A 23,644-nucleotide genomic window follows, 5' to 3' on the forward strand; every position below is an offset into this window, starting at 1 on the left:
ACTGGGTTAAAGGTTAAGGCATTCATTCAGACTGGGTTAAGGCATTCATTCAGACTGGGTTAAAGGTTACGGCATTCATTCAGACTGGGTTAAAGGTTAAGGCATTCATTCAGACTGGGTTAAAGGTTAAGACATTCATTCAGACTGGGTTAGGTTAAGGCATTCATTCAGACTGGGTTAAAGGTTACGGCATACATTCAGACTGGGTTAAAGGTTAAGGCATTCATTCAGACTGGGTTAAGTTAAGGCATTCATTCAGACTGGGTTAAGGCATTCATTCAGACTGGGTTAAGTTAAGGCATTCATTCAGACTGGGTTAAGTTAAGGCATTCATTCAGACTGGGTTAAGGCATTCATTCAGACTGGGTTAAAGGTTACGGCATTCATTCAGACTGGGTTAAAGGTTAAGGCATTCATTCAGACTGGGTTAAAGGTTAAGGTATTCATTCAGACTGGGTTAAGGCATTCATTCAGACTGGGTTAAGATAAGGTATTCAGTAAGACTGGGTTAAGATAATGTATTCAGTCAGACTGGGTTAAGGTTTGGGATAGGGTTAAAGGTTAAGGTATTCATTCAGACTGGGTTAAGATAAGGTATTCAGTCAGACTGGGTTAAGATAATGTATTCAGTCAGACTGGGTTAAGATAAGGTATTCAGTCAGACTGGGTTAAGATAATGTATTCAGTCAGACTGGGTTAAGATAATGTATTCAGTCAGACTGGGTTAAAGGTTAAGGTTTGGGATAGGGTTAAAGGTTAAGGTATTCAGTCAGACTGGGTTAAGATAATGTATTCAGTCAGACTGGGTTAAGATAAGGTATTCAGTCAGACTGGGTTAAGGTAATGTATTCAGTCAGACTGGGTTAAGATAATGTATTCAGTCAGACTGGGTTAAAGGTTAAGGTTTGGGACAGGGTTAAAGGTTAAGGTATTCATTCAGACTGGGTTAAGATAAGGTATTCAGTCAGACTGGGTTGAGATAATGTATTCAGTCAGACTGGGTTAAGATAAGGTATTCAGTCAGACTGGGTTAAGATAAGGTATTCAGTCAGACTGGGTTAAGGTAATGTATTCAGTCAGACTGGGTTAAGATAATGTATTCAGTCAGACTGGGTTAAAGGTTAAGGTTTGGGATAGGGTTAAAGGTTAAGGTATTCAGTCAGACTGGGTTAAGATAATGTATTCAGTCAGACTGGGTTAAGGTAAGGTATTCAGTCAGACTGGGTTAAGATAACGTATTCAGTCAGACTGGGTTAAGGTAATGTATTCAGTCAGACTGGGTTAAGATAAGGTATTCAGTCAGACTGGGTTAAGGTAATGTATTCAGTCAGACTGGGTTAAGATAATGTATTCAGTCAGACTGGGTTAAAGGTTAAGGTTTGGGACAGGGTTAAAGGTTAAGGTATTCATTCAGACTGGGTTAAGATAAGGTATTCATTCAGACTGGGTTAAGATAAGGTATTCATTCAGACTGGGTTAAGATAAGGTATTCATTCAGACTGGGTTAAGATAATGTATTCAGTCAGACTGGGTTAAAGGTTAAGGGTTAAGGTATTCAGTCAGACTGGGTTAAGATAATGTATTCAGTCAGACTGGGTTAAAGGTTAAGGTTTGGGACAGGGTTAAAGGTTAAGGTATTCATTCAGACTGGGTTAAGATAAGATATTCATTCAGACTGGGTTAAGATAAGGTATTCATTCAGACTGGGTTAAAGGTTAAGGTTTGGGATAGGGTTAAAGGTGAAGGTATTCAGTCAGACTGGGTTAAGATAATGTATTCAGTCAGACTGGGTTAAGGTAAGGTATTCAGTCAGACTGGGTTAAGGTAATGTATTCAGTCAGACTGGGTTAAGGTAATGTATTCAGTCAGACTGGGTTAAGATAATGTATTCAGTCAGACTGGGTTAAGGTAATGTATTCAGTCAGACTGGGTTAAGGTAATGTATTCAGTCAGACTGGGTTAAGGTAAGGTATTCAGTCAGACTGGGTTAAAGGTTAAGGTATTCAGTCAGACTGGGTTAAGATAATGTATTCAGTCAGACTGGGTTAAGGTAATGTATTCAGTCAGACTGGGTTAAGATAAGGTATTCAGTCAGACTGGGTTAAGGTAATGTATTCAGTCAGACTGGGTTAAGATAATGTATTCAGTCAGACTGGGTTAAGGTAATGTATTCAGTCAGACTGGGTTAAGATAATGTATTCAGTCAGACTGGGTTAAGATAAGGTATTCAGTCAGACTGGGTTAAGGTAATGTATTCAGTCAGACTGGGTTAAGATAATGTATTCAGTCAGACTGGGTTAAAGGTTAAGGTTTGGGATAGGGTTAAAGGTTAAGGTATTCAGTCAGACTGGGTTAAAGGTTAAGGTATTCATTCAGACTGGGTTAAGATAAGGTATTCATTCAGACTGGGTTAAGATAAGGTATTCATTCAGACTGGGTTAAGATAAGGTATTCATTCAGACTGGGTTAAGATAATGTATTCAGTCAGACTGGGTTAAGATAAGGTATTCAGTCAGACTGGGTTAAGATAATGTATTCAGTCAGACTGGGTTAAAGGTTAAGGTTTGGGATAGGGTTAAAGGTTAAGGTATTCAGTCAGACTGGGTTAAAGGTTAAGGTATTCATTCAGACTGGGTTAAGATAAGGTATTCATTCAGACTGGGTTAAGATAAGGTATTCATTCAGACTGGGTTAAGATAAGGTATTCATTCAGACTGGGTTAAGATAAGGTATTCAGTCAGACTGGGTTAAAGGTTAAGGTTTGGGACAGGGTTAAAGGTTAAGGTTTGGGACAGGGTTAAAGGTTAAGGTTTGGGACAGGGTTAAAACAAAAACAACTCTAATGTTAGTTCATTAATTCCAATTGGTTAACAGTTCAGGCATTACATTCTGATTGGTTAAGTTAAAGGAAAGATGAACCCATTATGAATGTTATATGTTTGTCCATCTGAGATCTTCTCTGGGTCATCTCCTGTTGTCCTGTTGTTCTGTTGTCCTGTTGTCCTGTTGTTCTGTTGTCCTGTTGTTCTGTTGTCCTGTTGTCCTGTTGTTCTGTTGTCCTGTTGTTCTGTTGTCCTGTTGTTCTGTTGTCCTGTTGTTCTGTTGTCCTGTTGTCATGTTGTCCTGTTGTTCTGTTGTCCTGTTGTTCTGTTGTCCTGTTGTCCTGTTGTCCTGTTGTCCTGTTGTCTTGTTGTCTTGTTGTCCTGTTGTCCTGTTGTCCTGTTGTCATGTTGTCTTGTTGTCATGTTGTCCTGTTGTCCTGTTGTCCTGTTGACATTGAAATGACTACACACCTTATACACACACACACACACACACACACACACATACACACCAGAAACACTACACACACACAAACACACTGCACACACACACTACACACACACACTACAAACACTACACACACACACACTACACACACACACACTACAAACACGACACACACACACACACACTACAAACACTACACACACACACACTACAAACACGACACACACACACACACTACACACACACACACACACTACAAACACTACACACACACAGACACAATGCACACACACACCAGAAACACTACACACGCTGCACACACACACTACACACACACACTACAAACACTACACACACACACACACTGCATACACACACTACACACACACTACAAACATGATGCACACACACACTACACACACACACACACACACTACATACACTACAAACACTACACACACACACACACTACAACCACTACACACGCACACACTACACACACACACTACACACACTACATACACACACACTACACACACACACACACACACTACAACCACTACACACACACACACACACTACACACACACACACACACACACACACACACACACACACACACACACACACATACACACACTACAAACACTACACACACACACACATACACTACATACACACTGCGCACACACACACACTGCACACACACACACACACACACACACACACACACACACACACTACAAACACTACACACACACACACTGCACACACTACACACACACTGCACACACTACACACACACACACACTACACACACACTGCACACACTACACACACTATACACTACACACTACGTACACTACACACTACGCACACTACACACACACACTACATACACTACACACACACACTGCACACACTACACACACTATACACACTACACACACTACACACACTGCACACACTACATACACTACACACACACACTGCACACACTACGCACACTACAAACACTACACCCACACACACACTACATACACTACACACTGCACTCACTACACACACACACACACACTGCACTCACTACACACACTACACACACTACACACTGCACACACACTGCACACACTATACACACTACACACTACACACACACACTACACACACTACACACACACACACTACACACACACACACACTGCACACACTACACACACTACAAACACTGCACACACTACAAACATTGCACACACTACACTCACGACACACACTACACACACTACAAACACTACACACACACACTACACACACTTCAAACACACTGCACACACTACACACTCTACACACACTTCAAACACTACACACACTACACACACGGTGTGTGTATGTGTGTATGTGTGTGTGTATAAACTCATTAACCAATCCTTCTGAAGTTGTCTTACTCTGTTTTAAATACTCCCCCATACTGTAGGATATGAATCATTATAACTCATTCATGATCTCCATCTACCATGGAACAATGGTAACGCACATTCACACTTTCAGCTATTTTACAGTCTGTCTCTGTCCCTTAACCCTGTCTCTGTCCCTTAACCCTGACCCTGTCTCTGTCCCTTAACCCTAACCCTGTCTCTGTCCCTTAACCCTGACCCTGTCTCTGTCCCTTAACCCTGACCCTGTCTCTGTCCCTTAACCCTAACCCTGTCTCTGTCCCTTAACCCTAACCCTGTCTCTGTCGCTTAACCCTGTCTCTGTTCCTTAACCCTGTCTCTGTCCCTTAACCTTAACCCTGTCTCTGTCCCTTAACCCTAACCCTGTCTCTGTCCCTTAACCCTAACCCTGACCCTGTCTCTGTCCCTTAACCCTGTCTCTGTCCCTTAACCCTGACCCTCTCTCTGTCCCTTAACCCTGTCTCTGTCCCTTAACCCTGACCCTCTCTCTGTCCCTTAACCCTGACCCTGTCTCTGTCCCTTAACCCTAACCCTCTCTCTGTCCCTTAACCCTGTCTCTGTCCCTTAACCCTAACCCTGTCTCTGTCCCTTAACCCTGTCTCTGTCCCTTAACCCTGTCTCTGTCCCTTAACCCTAACCCTGTCTCTGTCCCTTAACCCTGACCCTGTCTCTGTCCCTTAACCCTGACCCTGTCTCTGTCCCTTAACCCTAACCCTGTCTCTGTCCCTTAACCCTGTCTCTGTCCATTAACCCTGTCTCTGTCCCTTAACCTTAACCCTGTCTCTGTCCCTTAACCCTGGCCCTGTCTCTGTCCCTTAACCCTGTCTCTGTCCCTTAACCCTGTCTCTGTCCCTTAACCCTAACCCTGTCTCTGTCCCTTATCCCTATCTCTGTCCCTTAAACCTGTCTCTGTCCCTTAACCCTAACCCTGTCTCTGTCCCTTAACCCTAACCCTGTCTCTGTCCCTTAACCCTGACCCTGTCTCTGTCCCTTAACCCTAACCCTGTCTCTTAACTCTGTCTCTGTCCCTTAACCCTAACCCTGTCTCTGTCCCTAACCCTGTCTCTGTCCCTTAACCCTAACCCTGTCTCTGTCCCTTAACCCTAACCCTGTCTCTGTCCCTTAACTCAAACCTGTCTCTGTCCCTTAACCCTAACCCTGTCTCTGTCCCTTAACCCTGACCCTGTCTCTGTCCCTTAACCCTGTCTCTGTCCCTTAACCCTAACCCTGTCTCTGTCCCTTAACCCTAACCCTGTCTCTGTCCCTTAACCCTAACCCTGTCTCTGTCCCTTAACCCTGACCCTGTCTCTGTCCCTTAACCCTAACCCTGTCTCTGTCCCTTAACCCCGTCTCTGTCCCTTAACCCTGACCCTGTCTCTGTCCCTTAACCCTAACCCTGTCTCTGTCCCTTAACCCTGACCCTGTCTCTGTCCCTTAACCTCTCTGTCCTGTAACCCTCTGTCCCTTAACCCTGACCCTGTCTCTGTCCCTTAACCCTGACCCTGTCTAACCCTAACCCTGTCTCTGTCCCTTAACCCTGTCTCTGTCCCTTAACCCTGACCCTGTCTCTGTCCCTTAACCCTAACCCTGTCTCTGTCCCTTAACCCTGACCCTCTCTCTGTCCCTTAACCCTGACCCTGTCTCTGTCCCTTAACCCTGACCCTCTCTCTGTCCCTTAACCCTGTCTCTGTCCCTTAACCCTAACCCTCTCTCTGTCCCTTAACCCTGTCTCTGTCCCTTAACCCTGACCCTCTCTCTGTCCCTTAACCCTGTCTCTGTCCCTTAACCCTGTCTCTGTCCCTTAACCCTAACCCTGTCTCTGTCCCTTAACCCTGTCTCTGTCCCTTAACCCTGACCCTCTCTCTGTCCCTTAACCCTGACCCTGTCTCTGTCCCTTAACCCTAACCCTCTCTCTGTCCCTTAACCCTGTCTCTGTCCCTTAACCCTAACCCTGTCTCTGTCCCTTAACCCTGTCTCTGTCCCTTAACCCTGTCTCTGTCCCTTAACCCTAACCCTGTCTCTGTCCCTTAACCCTGTCTCTGTCCCTTAACCCTAACCCTGTCTCTCTCCCTTAACCCTAACCCTGTCTCTGTCCCTTAACCCTGTCTCTGTCCCTTAACCCTGACCCTGTCTCTGTCCCTTAACCCTAACCCTGTCTCTGTCCCTTAACCCTAACCCTGTCTCTGTCCCTTAACCCTGACCCTGTCCCTTAACCCTGACCCTGTCTCTGTCCCTTAACCCTAACCCTGTCTCTGTCCCTTAACCCTGACCCTGTCTCTGTCCCTTAACCCTAACCCTGTCTCTGACCCTTAACCCTGTCTCTAACTCTTAGAGAAAAAGGTGCTAAGTGGAGGCATACCGGGATCATCAGTTTGTCCCCATAGGGGACCCTTTCTGTTGCTGGGTAGAATCCTTTGCAGAGGGTTCTACCTAGAACCCCCTACGTAGGGTTCTACCTAGAACCCCCTATGTAGGGTTCTACCTAGAACCCCGTACGTAGGGTTCTACCTAGAACCCCCTATGTAGGGTTCTACCTAGAACCCTCTATGAACTGTTCTACCAGCCTTATTAGCCTTAAAATGTCATGTTATGACAATAGATCACATACAATATATAAGACCTATATTTAAGGGCCTGGTTATAGCCTAACACAGGGTGGTTTACAGGCCACATCAGGCCTGCAAGCGAAGTGTTGTGTAATTCCTATTGGAATCGAGCCAGAGTTAGGATATCCAACAAGTGGAATTGTTAATGACCGGCAACCTGCATTCTGAATGACTGTCAGGGTAGATTGAATACTGAGTCGACCTCCATCATCTACGTTGGAACAACCATCTCAGCAACAGGTCCAATAAAACGAGTGTTTCACTACATCCGCAATAACATCTGCTAAACACTTGTATGTGACAAATACAATTTGATTTTGATTTGATTTGAAATCAAAATATTAGCAGGTTGGATTAGTTTGGGAAAACAGTGTGTTATTGATCTCTGTGCAGCATGGCATTAATCAACTAGAAAACAGTGTGTTATTGATCTCTGTGCAGCATGGCATTAATCAACTAGAAAACAGTGTGTTATTGATCTCTGTGCAGCATGGCATTAATCAACTAGAAAACAGTGTGTTATTGATCTCTGTGCAGCATGGCATTAATCAACTAGAAAACAGTGTGTTATTGATCTCTGTGCAGCATGGCATTAATCAACTAGAAAACAGTGTGTTATTGATCTCTGTGCAGCATGGCATGAATCAATCAATCACTGCAAAGACAACAGATTTAACAGTAAAACAAACTATTCTGAAAATCTCCCTGCAATAGAGCATGCTGGGAAATACCATATATGTAGAACCCTTCTCACCTTCCAAAGAATCATCAAAGAGCCCTTTCTTCTAGAACCAGTTCTTAGAATGTTAAAGGTTCTGTGTAGAACCCTTTTCCTTACGAATAACCATTGTCTTCTGATCGAAACAGGTCTTGGTAGATCCCCTTCAGAACCCTTTTTTATAAGAGTGTAACCCTGTCTGTCTCTTTCTCTGTCCCCTAACCCTGTCTGTCTCGGTCTCTGTCCCCTAACCCTGTCTGTCTCTTTCTCTGTCCCCTAACCCTGTCTGTCTCTCTCTCTGTCCCCTAACCCTGTCTGTCTCTCTCTCTGTCCCCTAACCCTGTCTGTCTCTCTCTCTGTCCCCTAACCCTGTCTGTCTCTCTCTCTGTCCCCTAACCCTGTCTGTCTCTCTCTCTGTCCCCTAACCCTGTCTGTCTCTGTCTCTGTCCCCTAACCCTGTCTGTCTCTCTCTCTGTCCCCTAACCCTGTCTGTCTCTGTCCCCTAACCCTGTCTGTCTCTCTCTCTGTCCCCTAACCCTGTCTGTCTCTCTCTCTGTCCCCTAACCCTGTCTGTCTCTCTCTCTGCTCCCTAACCCTGGCTATACACGCTTTGTCTTTCGAGGCAGTCTTCCTCTATGTGTAATCTCTCTGTTTGTCTGTGTCTCTCTCTCTCCCCTTCTAGACTCTGTGTTCCTGGAGGACTATGTGGTCTCTACTGGGGACACCCTGGATCTGTCCTGTAACCCCAACGGTCCCGCCCAAGCTGTCCTCTGGTTCAAGGATGGCAGCGGCCTGTTGCCTAGCAACCGGACGCGAGTGGACCAGAGGGTTCTACGCATCGTCAACGTGTCTTACGAGGACTCCGGCATGTACTCCTGCCACGTCACTCACGACAACAACCTGCTCAGCAACTACACAATCAGAGTGACAGGTGACATCATCATACATCTCCATCTCTCTTGCTATCCGTCTGGTTTTATATTTACCTCTGGTTGGCTATCCTTTTCCCTCCTCTTTCCTCTCTCTGGTTGGCTATCCTTTTCCCTCCGCTTTCCTCTCTGGTTGGCTATCCTTTTCCCTCCTCTTTCCTCTCTCTGGTTGGCTATCCTTTTCCCTCCTCTTTCCTCTCTCTGGTTGGCTATCCTTTTCCCTCCTCTTTCCTCTCTCTGGTTGGCTATCCTTTTCCCTCCTCTCTCCTCTCTCTCTCTCTCTGGTTGGCTATCCTTTTCCCTCCTCTTTCTCTCTCTCTCTCTCTGGTTGGCTATCCTTTTCCCTCCTCTCTCCTCTCTCTCTCTCTGGTTGGCTATACTTTTCCCTCCTCTCTCTCTCTCTCTGGTTGGCTATACTTTTCCCTCCTCTCTCCTCTCTCTCTCTGGTTGGCTATCCTTTTCCTCCTCTCTCTCTCTCTCTGGTTGGCTATCCTTTTCCCTCCTCTCTCCTCTCTCTCTCTCTGGTTGGCTATCCTTTTCCCTCCTCTCCTCTCTCTCTCTCTGGTTGGCTATACTTTTCCCTCCTCTCTCCTCTCTCTCTCTCTCTGGTTGGCTATCCTTTTCCCTCCTCTCTCCTCTCTCTCTCTCTCTCTCTGGTTGGCTATACTTTTCCCTCCTCTCTCCTCTCTCTCTCTCTCTGGTTGGCTATCCTTTTCCCTCCTCTCTCCTCTCTCTCTCTCTCTGGTTGGCTATACTTTTCCCTCCTCTCTCCTCTCTCCTCTCTCTCTGGTTGGCTATCCTTTTCCCTCCTCTCTCCTCTCTCTCTCTCTCTGGTTGGCTATCCTTTTCCCTCCTCTCTCCTCTCTCTCTCTCTGGTTGGCTATCCTTTTTCCCTCCTCTCTCTCCCTGGTTGGCTATCCTTTTCCCTCCTCTTTCCTCTCTCTGGTTGGCTATCCATTTCCCTCCTCTCTCCTCTCTCTGGTTGGCTATCCTTTTCCCTCCTCTCTCTCTCTGGTTGGCTATCCTTTTCCCTCCTCTCTCTCTCTGGTTGGCTATCTTTTTCCCTCCTCTTTCCTCTCTCTGGTTGGCTATCCTTTTCCCTCCTCTCTCCTCTCTCTGGTTCGCTATCCTTTTCCCTCCTCTCTCCTCTCTCTCTCTCTCTGGTTGGCTATCCTTTTCCCTCCTCTCTCCTCTCTCGCTCTCTCTGGTTGGCTATCCTTTTCCCTCCTCTCTCCTCTCTCTGGTTGGCTATCATTTTCCCTCCTCTCTCCTCTCTCTCTCTCTCTGGTTGGCTATCCTTTTCCCTCCTCTCTCCTCTCCATCTCTCTGGTTGGCTATCCTTTTCCCTCCTCTTTCTCTCTCTCTGGTTGGCTATCCTTTTCCCTCCTCTCTCTCTCTCTGGTTGGCTATCCTTTTCCCTCCTCTCTCTCTCTCTCTCTCTGGTTGGCTATCCTTTTACCTCCTCACTCCTCTCTCTCTCTCTGGTTGGCTATCCTTTTCCCTCCTCTCTCTCTCTCTCTCTCTCTGGTTGGCTATCCTTTTACCTCACTCCTCTCTCTCTCTCTGGTTGGCTATCCTTTTCCCTCCTCTCTCCTCTCTCTCTCTCTCTGGTTGGCTATACTTTTCCCTCCTCTCTCCTCTCTCCTCTCTCTCTGGTTGGCTATCCTTTTCCCTCCTCTCTCTCTCTCTCTCTCTGGTTGGCTATCCTTTTCCTCTCTCCTCTCTCTCTCTGGTTGGCTATCCTTTTTTCCTCTCTCTCTCTCTCTGGTTGGCTATCTTTTTCCCTCCCTCCTCTCTCTCTCTGGTTGGCTATCCTTTTCCCTCCTCCTCTCTCTCTCTCTGGTTGGCTATCCTTTTCCCTCCTCTCTCCTCTCTCTCTCTCTGGTTGGCTATCCTTTTCCCTCTCTCTCCTCTCTCTCTCTCTGGTTGGCTATCCTTTTCCCTCCTCTCCTCTCTCTCTGGTTGGCTATCCTTTTCCCTCCTTTCTCCTCTCTCTCTCTCTCTGGTTGGCTATCCTTTTCCCCTCCTCTCTCTCTCTCTCTCTCTCTGGTTGGCTATCCTTTTCCCTCTCTCTCCTCTCCTCTCTCTCTGGTTGGCTATCCTTTTCCCTCCTCTCTCTCTCTCTCTCTCTGGTTGGCTATCCTTTTCCCTCCTCTCTCTCTCTCTGGTTGGCTATCCTTTCCCCTCTCCTCCTCTCTCTCTCTCTCTGGTTGGCTATCCTTTTCCCCTCCTCTCTCTCTCTCTCTCTCTGGTTGGCTATCCTTTTTCCCTCCTCTCTCTCTCTCTGGTTGGCTATCCTTTTACCTCCTCTCTTTCCTCTCTCTGGTTGGCTATCCTTTCCCTCCTCTCTCTCTCTCTCTGGTTGGCTATCCTTTTCCCTCCTCTCTCTCTCTCTCTCTCTCTGGTTGGCTATCCTTTTTCCCTCTCTCTCTCTCTCTCTCTCTGGTTGGCTATCCTTTTCCTCTCTCTCTCTCTCTCTCTGGTTGGCTATCCTTTTTCCTCCCTCTCTCTCTCTCTGGTTGGCTATCCTTTTCCCTCCCTCTTTCTCTCTCTCTGGTTGGCTATCCTTTTCCTTTCTCTCTCTCTCTCTCTCTGGTTGGCTATCCTTTTCCCCCTCTCTCTCTCTCTCTCTCTGGTTGGCTATCCTTTTCCCTCCTCTCTCTCTCTCTCTGGTTGGCTATCCTTTTCCTCCCCTCCTCTCTCTCTCTCTCTCTGGTTGGCTATCCTTTTCCCTCCTCTCTCCTCTCTCTCTCTCTCTGGTTGGCTATCCTTTTCCCTCCTCTCTCCTCTCTCTCTCTCTGGTTGGCTATCCTTTTCCCTCCTCTCTCTCTCTTCTCTCTGGTTGGCTATCCTTTTCCCTCCTCTCTCCCTCTCTCTCTCTCTCTGGTTGGCTATCCTTTCCCTCTCTCTCTCTCTCTCTCTCTCTGGTTGGCTATCCTTTTCCCTCCTCTCTTTCTCTCTCTCTGGTTGGCTATCCTTTTCCCTCTCTTTCCTCTCTCTGGTTGGCTATCCTTTTCCCTCCTCTCTCTCTCTCTCTCTCTCTGGTTGGCTATCCTTTTCCCTCCTCTCTCTCTCTCTCTCTGGTTGGCTATCCTTTTCCCTCCTCTCTCCTCTCTCTCTCTCTCTGGTTGGCTATCTTTTCCCTCCTCCTCTCTCTCTCTCTCTCTGGTTGGCTATCATTTTCCCTCCTCTCTCTCTCTCTCTCTGGTTCATTTATCCTTTTCCCTCTCTCTCTCCCTCTCTCTCTCTGGTTGGCTATCCTTTTTCCTCTCTCTCTCTCTCTCTCTCTCTCTGGTTGGCTATCCTTTTCCCTCCTCTCTCCTCTCTCTCTCTCTCTGGTTGGCTATCCTTTTTTCTCCTCTCCTCTCTCTCTCTCTCTGGTTGGCTATCCTTTTTTTCCTCCTCTCTCTCCTCTCTCTCTCTCTAGTTGGCTATCCTTTTCCCTCCTCTCTCCTCTCTCTCTCTCTCTCTCTGGTTGGCTATCCTTTTCCTCCTCTCTCTCTCTCTCTCTGGTTGGCTATCCTTTTCCCTCCTCTCCTCTCTCTCTCTCTCTGGTTGGCTATCCTTTTCCCTCCTCTCTCTCTCTCTCTCTCTGGTTGGCTATCCTTTTCCCTCCTCCTCTCTCTCTCTCTCTGGTTGGCTATCCTATCCTTTTCCCCCTCTCTCTCCTCTCTCTCTCTCTGGTTGGCTATCATTTTCCCTCCCTCTCTCTCTCTCTCTCTCTCTGGTTGGCTATCCTTTTCCCTCCTCTCTCTCTCTCTCTCTCTCTGGTTGGCTATCCTTTCCCTCCCTCTCTTCTCTGGTTTGGCTATCCTTTTCCTCTCTCTCTCTCTCTCTCTCTGGTTGGCTATCCTTTTCCCTCCTCTCTCTCTCTCTCTCTCTCTCTGGTTGGCTATCCTTTTCCCTCTCTCTCTCTCTCTCTCTCTCTCTGGTTGGCTATCCTTTTCCCTCCTCTCTCTCTCTCTCTCTCTCTGGTTGGCTATCCTTTTTCCTCCTTTTCCTATCCTCCCTCTCTCCTCTCTCTCTCTCTGGTTGGCTATCCTTTCCCTCCTCTCTCTCTCTCTCTCTCTCTGGTTGGCTATCCTTTTCCTCTTCTCTCTCTCTCTCTGGTTGGCTATCCTTTCCCTCCTCTCTCTCTCTCTCTCTCTCTGGTTGGCTATCCTTTTCCCTCTCCTCTCTCTCTCTCTGGTTGGCTATCCTTTTCCCTCCTCTCTCTCTCTCTCTCTCTCTGGTTGGCTATCCTTTTCTCTCTCCTCTCTCTCTCTCTCTCTCTCTGGTTGGCTATCCTTTTTCCTCTCTCTCCTCTCTCTCTCTGGTTGGCTATCCTTTTCCCTCCTCTCTCTCTCTCTCTCTCTCTGGTTGGCTATCCTTTCCCTCTCTCTCTCTCTCTCTCTCTGGTTGGCTATCCTTTTACCTCCTCTCTCTCTCTCTCTCTCTGGTTGGCTATCCTTTTCCTCCTTTCCTCTCTCTCTCTGGTTGGCTATACTTTTCCTCTCTCTCTCTCTCTCTGGTTGGCTATCCTTTTTCCCTCTCTCTCTCTCTCTCTCTCTGGTTGGCTATCCTTTTCCCTCCCTCTCTCTCTCTCTCTCTGGTTGGCTATCCTTTTTTCCCTCCCTCTCTCTCTCTCTCTGGTTGGCTATCCTTTTCCCTCCCTCTCTCTCTCTCTCTCTCTCTGGTTGGCTATCCTTTTCCTCTCTCTGGTTGGCTCTCTCCTCTCTCTCTGGTTGGCTATCCTTTTCCTCTCTCTTCCTCTCTCTGGTTGGCTATCCTTTTCCCTCCTTTCTCTCTGGTTGGCTATCCTTTTCCCTCTCTTTCCTCTCTCTGGTTGGCTATCCTTTTCCCTCCTCTTCCTCCTCTCTCTGGTTGGCTATCCTTTTCCCTCCTCTCTCTCTCTATCTCTCTCTCTGGTTGGCTATCCTTTTCCCTCCTCCTCTCTCTCTCTCTCTGGTTGGCTATCCTTTTCCCTCCTCTCTCTCTCTCTCTCTCTCTGGTTGGCTATCCTTTTCCCTCCTCTCTCTCTCTCTCTCTCTGGTTGGCTATCCTTTTCCTCCTCTCTCTCTCTCTCTCTGGTTGGCTATCCTTTTCTCTCTCTGGTTGGCTATCCTTTTCCCTCCTCTCTCTCTCTGGTTGGCTATCCTTTTCCCCTCTCTCTCTCTCTCTCTGGTTGGCTATCCTTTTCCCTCCTCCCTCTCTCTCTCTCTCTCTCTGGTTGGCTATCCTTTTCCCTCCTCTCTCTCTCTCTCTCTGGTTGGCTATCCTTTTCCCTCCTATCTCCTCTCTCTCTCTCTCTCTGGTTGGCTATCCTTTTCCTCCTCTCTCCTCTCTCTCTCTCCTTTCCCTCTCTCTCTCTCTCTCTCTGGTTGGCTATCCTTTTCCCTCTCCTCTCTCTCTCTCTCTGGTTGGCTATCCTTTTCCCTCCTCTCTCTCTCTCTCTCTGGTTGGCTATCCTTTTCCCTCTCTTTCCTCTCTGGTTGGCTCCTTTTTCCCTCTCTCTCTCTCTGGTTGGCTATCCTTTTCCTCCTCCTCTCTCTCTCTCTCTCTGGTTGGCTATCCTTTTCCCCTCTCCTCTCTCTCTGGTTGGCTATCCTTTTCCCTCCTCTCTCCTTCTCTCTCTCTGGTTGGCTATCCTTTTCCCTCCTCTCTCTCTCTCTCTCTCTCTGGTTGGCTATCCTTTTCCCTCCTCTCTCCTCTCTCTCTCTCTGGTTGGCTATCCTTTTCCCTCCTCTCTCTCTCTCTCTCTGGTTGGCTATCCTTTTCCCTCCTCTCTCTCTCTCTGGTTGGCTATCCTTTTCCCTCCTCTCTCTCTCTCTCTCTGGTTGGCTATCCTTTTCCCTCCTCTTTCCCTCTCCTCTCTCTCTGGTTGGCTATCCTTTTCCCTCCTCTCTCTCTCTCTCTGGTTGGCTATCCTTTTCCCTCCTCTCTCTCTCTCTCTCTGGTTGGCTATCCTTTTCCTCCTCTTTCCTCTCTCTCTCTCTCTCTGGTTGGCTATCCTTTTCCTCTCCTCTTTCTCTCTCTCTCTCTCTGGTTGGCTATCCTATTTTTCCCTCTCTCTCTCTCTCTCTCTGGTTGGCTATCCTTTTCCCTCCTCTCTCTCTCTCTCTCTCTCTCTGGTTGGCTATCCTTTTCCCTCCTCTCTCCTCTCTCTCTCTCTCTGGTTGGCTATCCTTTTCCCTCTCTCTCTCTCTCTCTGGTTGGCTATCCTTTTCCCTCCTCTCTCCTCTCTCTCTCTCTGGTTGGCTATCCTTTTCCCTCCTCTTTCCTCTCTCTGGTTGGCTATCCTTTTCCTCCTCTCTCTCTCTCTCTCTCTGGTTGGCTATCCTTTCCCCCTCCTCTCTCTCCTCTCTCTCTCTCTCTGGTTGGCTATCCTTTCCCTCCTCTCCTCTCTCTCTCTCTCTGGTTGGCTATCCTTTTCCCCTCTCTCTCTCTCTCTCTCTCTCTGGTTGGCTATCCTTTTCCCTCCTCTCTCTCTCTCTCTCTCTCTGGTTGGCTATCCTTTTCCCTCCTCTCTCCTCTCTCTCTCTCTCTGGTTGGCTATCCTTTTCCCTCCTCTCTCTCTCTCTCTGGTTGGCTATCCTTTTCCCTCCCTCCTCCTCTCTCTCTCTGGTTGGCTATCCTTTTTCCCTCTCTCTCTCTCTCTCTCTGGTTGGCTATCCTTTTCCCTCTGGTTGGCTCCTTTTCTCCTCTTTCTCTCTCTCTCTCTGGTTGGCTATCCTTTTCCCCCTCTCCTCTCTCTCTCTCTCTCTGGTTGGCTATCCTTTTCCTCCTCTCTGGTTGGCTCTCTCTCTCTCTCTCTGGTTGGCTATCCTTTTCCCTCCTCTCTCCTCTCTCTGGTTGGCTATCCTTTTCCCTCCTCTCTCCTCTCTCTCTCTCTCTGGTTGGCTATCCTTTTCCCTCCTCTCTCCTCTCTCTCTCTCTCTCTGGTTGGCTATCTTTTCCCCTTCCTCTCCTGGCTATCCTTTTCCTCCTCTCTCTCTCTCTCTCTGGTTGGCTATCCTTTTCCCTCCTCTCTCTCTCTCTCTCTCTCTCTGGTTGGCTATCCCTTTTCCTCCTCCTCTCTGGTTGGCTATCCTTTTCCTCTCTCTCTCTGGTTGGCTATCCTTTTCCCTCCTCTCTCTCTCTCTCTCTGGTTGGCTATCCTTTTCCCTCCCTCTCTCTCTCTCTCTCTCTGGTTGGCTATCCTTTTCCCTCCCCTCTCTCTCTCTCTCTCTCTGGTTGGCTATCCTTTTCCCCCTCCTCTCTCTCTCTCTCTCTCTGGTTGGCTATCCTTTTCCCTCCTCTCTCTCTCTCTCTCTCTCTGGTTGCTATCCTTTTCCTTTTCTCCTCTGGTTGGCTATCTCTCCTCCTCTCTCTCTCTCTGGTTGGCTATCCTTTTCCCTCCTCTTTCCTCTCTCTGGTTGGCTATCCTTTTCCCTCCTCTTTCCTCTCTCTGGTTGGCTATCCTTTTCCCTCCTCTCTCCTCTCTCTCTCTCTCTGGTTGGCTATCCTTTTCCCTCCTCCTCTCTCTCTCTCTCTGGTTGGCTATCATTTTCCCTCCTCTCTCCTCTCTCTCTCTCTCTCTCTGGTTGGCTATCCTTTTCCCTCCTCTCTCTCTCTCTCTCTCTCTCTGGTTGGCTATCATTTTCCCTCCTATCTCCTCTCTCTCTCTCTCTCTGGTTGGCTATCCTTTTCCCTCCTCTCTCCTCTCTCTCTCTCTCTGGTTGGCTATCATTTTCCCTCCTCTCTCCTCTCTCTCTCTCTCTCTGGTTGGCTATCATTTTCCCTCCTCTCTCTCTCTCTCTGGTTGGCTATCCTTTTCCCTCCTCTCTCCTCTCTCTCTCTGGTTGGCTATCCTTTTCCCTCCTCTTTCCTCTCTCTGGTTGGCTATCCTTTTCCCTCCTCTCTCCTCTCTCTCTCTCTCTGGTTGGCTATCCTTTTCCCTCCTATCTCCTCTCTCTCTCTCTGGTTGGCTATCCTTTTCCTCTCTCTCTCTCTCTCTCTCTGGTTGGCTAGCCTTTTCCCTCTTCTCTCCTCTCTCTCTCTCTCTCTCTGGTTGGCTATCCTTTTCCCTCCTCTCTCCTCTCTCTCTCTCTCTGGTTGGCTATCCTTTTCCCTCTTCTTTCCTCTCTCTGGTTGGCTATCCTTTTCCCTCTCTCTCTCTCTCTCTCTCTGGTTGGCTATCCTTTTCCCTCCTCTCTCCTCTCTCTCTCTCTCTGGTTGGCTATCCTTTTCCCTCCTCTCTCCTCTCTCTCTCTGGTTGGCTATCCTTTTCCCTTCTCTTTCCTCTATCTGGTTGGCTATCCTTTTCCCTCCTCTTTCCTCTCTCTGGTTGGCTATCCTTTTCCCTCCTCCCTCTCTCTCTCTCTCTCTGGTTGGCTATCCTTTTTTCCCTCTCTCTCTCTCTCTCTCTCTGGTTGGCTATCCTTTTCCCTCCTCTCTCTCTCTCTCTCTCTCTCTGGTTGGCTATCCTTTTCCCCCTCTCTCTCTCTCTCTCTCTGGTTGGCTATCCTTTTTCCCTCCTCTCTCTCTCTCTCTGGTTGGCTATCTTTTCCCTCCTCTCTCCTCTCTCTCTCTCTCTGGTTGGCTATCCTTTTCCCTCCTATCTCCTCTCTCTCTCTCTGGTTGGCTATCCTTTTCCCTCCTCACTCTCTCTCTCTGGTTGGCTATCCTTTTCCCTCATCTCTCTCCTAAATCTCTCTCTATCTTTCCTTTTCCCACCTCTCTCTCTCTCTCTCTCTCTCTCTCTCTCTCTCTCTATATTCTTTTCCCTCCTAGCCTAGTGGTTAGAGCGTTGGACTAGTAACTCCCTCCTCTCTCCTCTCTCTCTGAGCTGACAAGGTACAAATCTGTCGTTCTGCCCCTGAACAGGCAGTTAACCCACTGTTCCCAGGCCGTCATTGAAAATAAGAATGTGTTCTTAACTGACTTGCCTGGTTAAATAAAGGTAAAAAAAATATATATATATATATATATATAAAGTGAATATATAAAGTGAAATAAACAATAAAAATTAACAGTAAACATTACACATACAGAAGTTTCAAAACAATAAAGACAATCCAAATGTCATATTATATATATACAGTGTTTTAAACGGTTAAAGGACACAAGATAAAATAAATAAGCATAAATATGGGTTGTATTTACAATGGTGTTTGTTCTTCACTGGTTGCCCTTTTCTCGTGACAACAGGTCACTAATCTTGCTGCTGTGATGGCACACTGTGGAATTTGACCCAGTAGATATGGGAGTTGTGCATCAAAATTGGATTTGTTTTCGAATTCTTTGTGGATCTGTGTAATCTGAGGGAAATATGTCTCTCTAATATGGTCATACATTGGGCAGGAGGTTAGGAAGTGCATCTCAGTTTCCACCTCATTTTGTGGGCAGTGTGCACATAGCCTGTCTTCTCTTGAGAGCCAGGTCTGTCTACGGCGGCCTTTCTCAATAGCAAGGCTATGCTCACTGCGTCTGTACATAGTCAAAGCTTTCCATAATTTTAGGTCAGTCACAGTGGTCAGGTATTCTGCCACTGTGTACTCTCTGTTATGGGGCAAAAAGCCCTAATATTTTTTTTGTTAATTCTTTCCAATGTGTCAAGTAATTATCTTTTTGTTTTCTCATGATTTGGTTGCGTCTAATTATAGCCTCAAGCTCATTACCATAACACAACGTTTCCTATTCATGAAAATTGCAAATTAAATAAAATAAATATATTGAAACACAAGCTTAGCCTTTTGTTAACAACACTGTCATCTCAGATTTTCAAAATATGCTTTAACCAAAGCTACACAAGCATTTGTGTAAGAGTATTGATAGCCTAGCATATTATTAAGCCTAGCATTCAGCACGCAACATTTTCGCAAAAACAAGAAAAGCATTCAAATAAAATCATTTACCTTTGAAGAACTGTTTTCAATGAGGAGACTCTCAGTTAGATAGCAAATGTTCATTTTTTCCAAAAAGATTATTTGTGTAAGAGAAATAGCTCCGTTTTGTTCATCAAGTTTGGCTAAGAAAAAAATACATAAATGCAGTCAACACAACGCCAAACTTTTTTCCAAATTAGCTCCATAATATCGACAGAAACATGGCAAACGTTGTTTAGAATCAATCCTCAAGGTGTTTTTCACAATTCTATTCGATGAAAAATCATTCCTGGCAGTCGGTTTCTCATCCGAGGCAAACGGAAAAATACTGCAGCTGGAGATTACGCAATAATTGCGACGGAGGACACCAAGCGACCACCTGGTAGATGTAGTGTCTTATGGTCAATCTTCCAATGATATGCCTACAAATACGTCACAATGCTGCAGACACCTTGGGGAAAACGTGGAAAAGGTAAGCTGACTCCTAGCTCCTCCACAGCCATATAAGGAGTCATTGCCATGAGGCGTTTTCAAAAAATGCGGCACTTCCTGATTGTATTTTTATCTGGGTTTTTTCTGTAACATCAGTTCTGTGGCACTCACAGACAATATCTTTGCAGTTTTCGAAATGTCAGAGTGTTTTCTTTCCAAAGCTGTCAATTATATGCATAGTCGAGCATCTTTTTGTGACAAAATATCTTGTTTAAAACGGGAATGTTTTTCATTCAAAAATTAAAATATCGCCCCCTATATCCAAGAAGTTAACGGCTCTTTTCTGGATTTTGATCATTAACGGGTATCGGCCTAATTCTACTCTGCATGCATTATTTGGTGTTTTACGTTGTACACAGAGGATCATTTTGCAGAATTCTGCATGAAGAGTGTCAATTTGGTGTTTGTCCCGTTTTGTGAAGTCTTGGTTGATGAGCGACCTCAGACCTCACAACCATAAAGGGCAATGGGTTCTATAACTGATTCAAGTATTTTCTGCCAGATTCTAATTGGTGTTTTGAATTGTATGTTCCATTTGATGGCAAAGAAGGCCCTTCTTGCCTTCTCTCAGATTGTTCACAGATTTGTGGAAGTTACCTGTGGTGCTGATGTTTAGGCCAAGGCATGTATAGTTTTTTGTGTGCTCTAGGGCAATGGTGTCTAGGTGGAATTTGTATTTGTGGTCCTGGAAACTGGATCTTTGTTTGGAGCACCATTATTTTGGTCTTACTGAGATTTACTGTCAGGGCCCAGGTCTGTCAAGGCCCAGGTCTGTCAGGGCCCAGGTCTGTCAGGGCCCAGGTCTGTCAGGGCCCAGGTCTGTCAAGGCCCAGGTCTGTCAGGGCCCAGGTCTGTCAGGGCCCAAGTCTGTCAGGGCCCAGGTCTGTCAGGGCCCAGGTCTGTCAGGGCCCAGGTCTGTCAGGGCCCAAGTCTGTCAGGGCCCAGGTCTGTCAGGGCACAGATTTGTCAGGGCACAGGTCTGTCAGGGCCCAGGTCTGACAGAATCTGTGCAGAAGATCTAGGTGATGCTAAAGGCCCTCCTTGATTGGTGACAGAGGCACCAGATCATCAGCAAACAGTAGACATTTGACTTCAGATTCTAGTAGGGTAAGGCCGGATGCTGCGGACTGTTCTAGTGTCGCACCAATTCGTTGATATATATGTTGAAGAGGGTGGGGCTTAAGCTGCATCCCTGTCTCACCCCACGGCCCTGTGGAAAGAAATGTGTGTTATTTGCATATTTTAACCGCACACTTGTTGTTTTTGTAAATGGATTTTATAATGTCGTACGTTTTTCCCCCAACACCACATTCCATCCATTTGTACAGCTGACCCTCATGCCAAATTGTGTCGAAAGATGACCGAATACAAACAGTGTAACTATTCCCTCCGCAAGGCAATCAAACAAGCTAAGCGTCAGTATAGAGACAAAGTAGAATCTCAATTCAACGGCTCAGACACAAGAGGTATGTGGCAGGGTCTACAGTCAATCACGGATTACAAAAAGAAAACCAGCCCCGTCACGGACCAGGATGTCTTGCTCCCAGGCAGACTAAATAACTTTTTTGCCCGCTTTGAGGACAACACAGTGCCACTGACACGGCCCGCAACTAAAACATGCGGACTCTCCTTCACTGCAGCCGACGTGAGGAAAACATTTAAACGTGTCAACCCTCGCAAGGCTGCAGGCCCAGACGGCATCCCCAGCCGTGCCCTCAGGGCATGCGCAGACCAGTTGGCTGGTGTGTTTACGGACATATTCAATCAATCCCTATCCCAGTCTGTTGTTCCCACATGCTTCAAGAGGGCCACCATTGTTCCTGTTCCCAAGAAAGCTAAGGTAACTGAGCTAAACGACTACCGCCCCGTAGCACTCACTTCCGTCATCATGAAGTGCTTTGAGAGACTAGTCAAGGACCATATCACCTCCACCCTACCTGACACCCTAGACCCACTCCAATTTGCTTACCGCCCAAATAGGTCCACAGACGATGCAATCTCAACCACACTGCACACTGCCCTAACCCATCTGGACAAGAGGAATACCTATGTGAGAATGCTGTTCATCGACTACAGCTCGGCATTTAACACCATAGTGCCCTCCAAGCTCGTCATTAAGCTCGAGACCCTGGGTCTCGACCCCGCCCTGTGCAACTGGGTACTGGACTTCCTGACGGGCCGCCCCCAGGTGGTGAGGGTAGGCAACAACATCTCCACCCCGCTGATCCTCAACACTGGAGCCCCACAAGGGTGCGTTCTGAGCCCTTTCCTGTACTCCCTGTTCACCCATGACTGCGTGGCCACGCACGCCTCCAACTCAATCATCAAGTTTGCGGACGACACAACAGTGGTAGGCTTGATTACCAACAACGACGAGACGGCCTACAGGGAGGAGGTGAGGGCCCTCGGAATGTGGTGTCAGGAAAATAACCTCACACTCAACGTCAACAAAACTAAGGAGATGATTGTGGACTTCAGGAAACAGCAGAGGGAACACCCCCCTATCCACATCGATGGAACAGTAGTGGAGAGGGTAGTAAGTTTTAAGTTCCTCGGCGTACACATCACAGACAAACTGAATTGGTCCACCCACACAGACAGCATCGTGAAGAAGGCGCAGCAGCGCCTCTTCAACCTCAGGAGGCTGAAGAAATTTGGCTTGTCACCAAAAGCACTCACAAACTTCTACAGATGCACAATCGAGAGCATCCTGTCGGGCTGTATCACCGCCTGGTACGGCAACTGCTCCGCCCACAACCGTAAGGCTCTCCAGAGGGCAGTGAGGTCAGCACAACGCATCACCGGGGGCAAACTACCTGCCCTCCAGGACACCTACACCACCCGATGTCACAGGAAGGCCATAAAGATCATCAAGGACAACAACCACCCGAGCCACTGCCTGTTCACCCCGCTATCATCCAGAAGGCGAGGTCAGTACAGGTGCATCAAAGCTGGGACCGAGAGACTGAAAAACAGCTTCTATCTCAAGGCCATCAGACTGTTCAACAGCCACCACTAACATTGAGTGGCTGCTGCCAACACACTGACTCAACTCCAGCCACTTTAATAATGGGAATTGATGGGAAATGATGTAAAATATATCACTAGCTACTTTAAACAATGCTACCTAATATAATGTTTACATACCCTACATTATTCATCTCATATGTATATGTATATACTGTACTCTATATCATCGACTGCATCCTTATGTAATACATGTATCACTAGCCACTTTAACTATGCCACTTTGTTTACATACTCATCTCATATGTATATACTGCACTCAATACCATCTACTGTATCTTGCCCATGCCGCTCTGTACCATCACTCATTCATATATCTTTATGTACATATTCTTTATCCCCTTACACTTGTGTCTATAAAGTAGCAGTTTTGGAATTGTTAGCTAGATTACTTGTTGGTTATTACTGCATTGTCGGAACTAGAAGCACAAGCATTTCGCTACACTCGCATTAACATCTGCTAACCATGTGTATGTGACAAATACAATTTGATTTGATTTGATTTGATTTGTAAATCAACAAAGCATGAGAAGACTTTGCCTTTGTTTTGGTTTGTTTGTTTGTCAATTGGGTTGTGCAGGGTGAATACGTGGTCTGTCGTACGGTAATTTGGTAAAAAGCCAATTTGACATTTACTCAGTACATTGTTTTTGTTGCTGTTGACACATATAGCCTGGTATTTGTTGGGGTCAAATTAGTCTCCACTGTTTGGCTATAACGTTCTCTCCTCTCTCTCTCCTCTCTCTCTTTCTCTCTCCTCTCTCTCTCTGTTTGGCTCTCCTTTTCCCTCTACTCTGTATCCCTATGTTTCTATCCATATCTCTCCAAGAGGGTAATGATTTAATCAACCAATTATGACCAACCGTGATGAATAATATTAGTCACTGTCAGGAGGTCACCACGACTTCCCTGTGTCTGATAGGAGGGTTATGGTTAGGTCACCACGACTTCCCTGTGTCTGCCTGATAGATCTTACAGTATAACCAGTCAGTATAACCAATCAACAAACTACTGGTATCCACAGCTTTCAGTCAATAGATATCTGATTACCAGTAAGTATTGATTTCTGCCAGCTTGTTATAGTCCATAAACAGAGAGGTTTCCTCCCAGGTTCTGTCTAGTTGAAAACCTCCAGAGTTCCAACAGTCAGATGGGCGGAGCGGAGCAGGCAGCTCCTTTAGAGCTGAGGAGAGGAGAGGATTCAGAACTGCTACTGCCAAGTTACACACACACACGTATTCCTCCCACACATCTAGTAGCGCATGCTCACATAGGCTCAGACACTTCTGGCTCCAAATGTCAC

General features: G+C 46.9%; 1 protein-coding gene across 1 annotated transcript in view; it reads left to right on the forward strand.

Annotated features, from left to right (window-relative positions):
- fgfr3 (fibroblast growth factor receptor 3) overlaps nt 1-23,644 on the forward strand; it is a 231,061-nt gene that overhangs the window by 62,083 nt on the left and 145,334 nt on the right. Inside the window, 1 exon segment of the mRNA XM_065025045.1 lies at nt 8,731-8,979. Coding sequence (XP_064881117.1) covers nt 8,731-8,979 — 249 coding nt within the window.

The sequence above is a fragment of the Oncorhynchus nerka genome, linkage group LG12 (assembly GCF_034236695.1).
Source record: "Oncorhynchus nerka isolate Pitt River linkage group LG12, Oner_Uvic_2.0, whole genome shotgun sequence".
NCBI classification, from domain to species: domain Eukaryota; kingdom Metazoa; phylum Chordata; class Actinopteri; order Salmoniformes; family Salmonidae; genus Oncorhynchus; species Oncorhynchus nerka.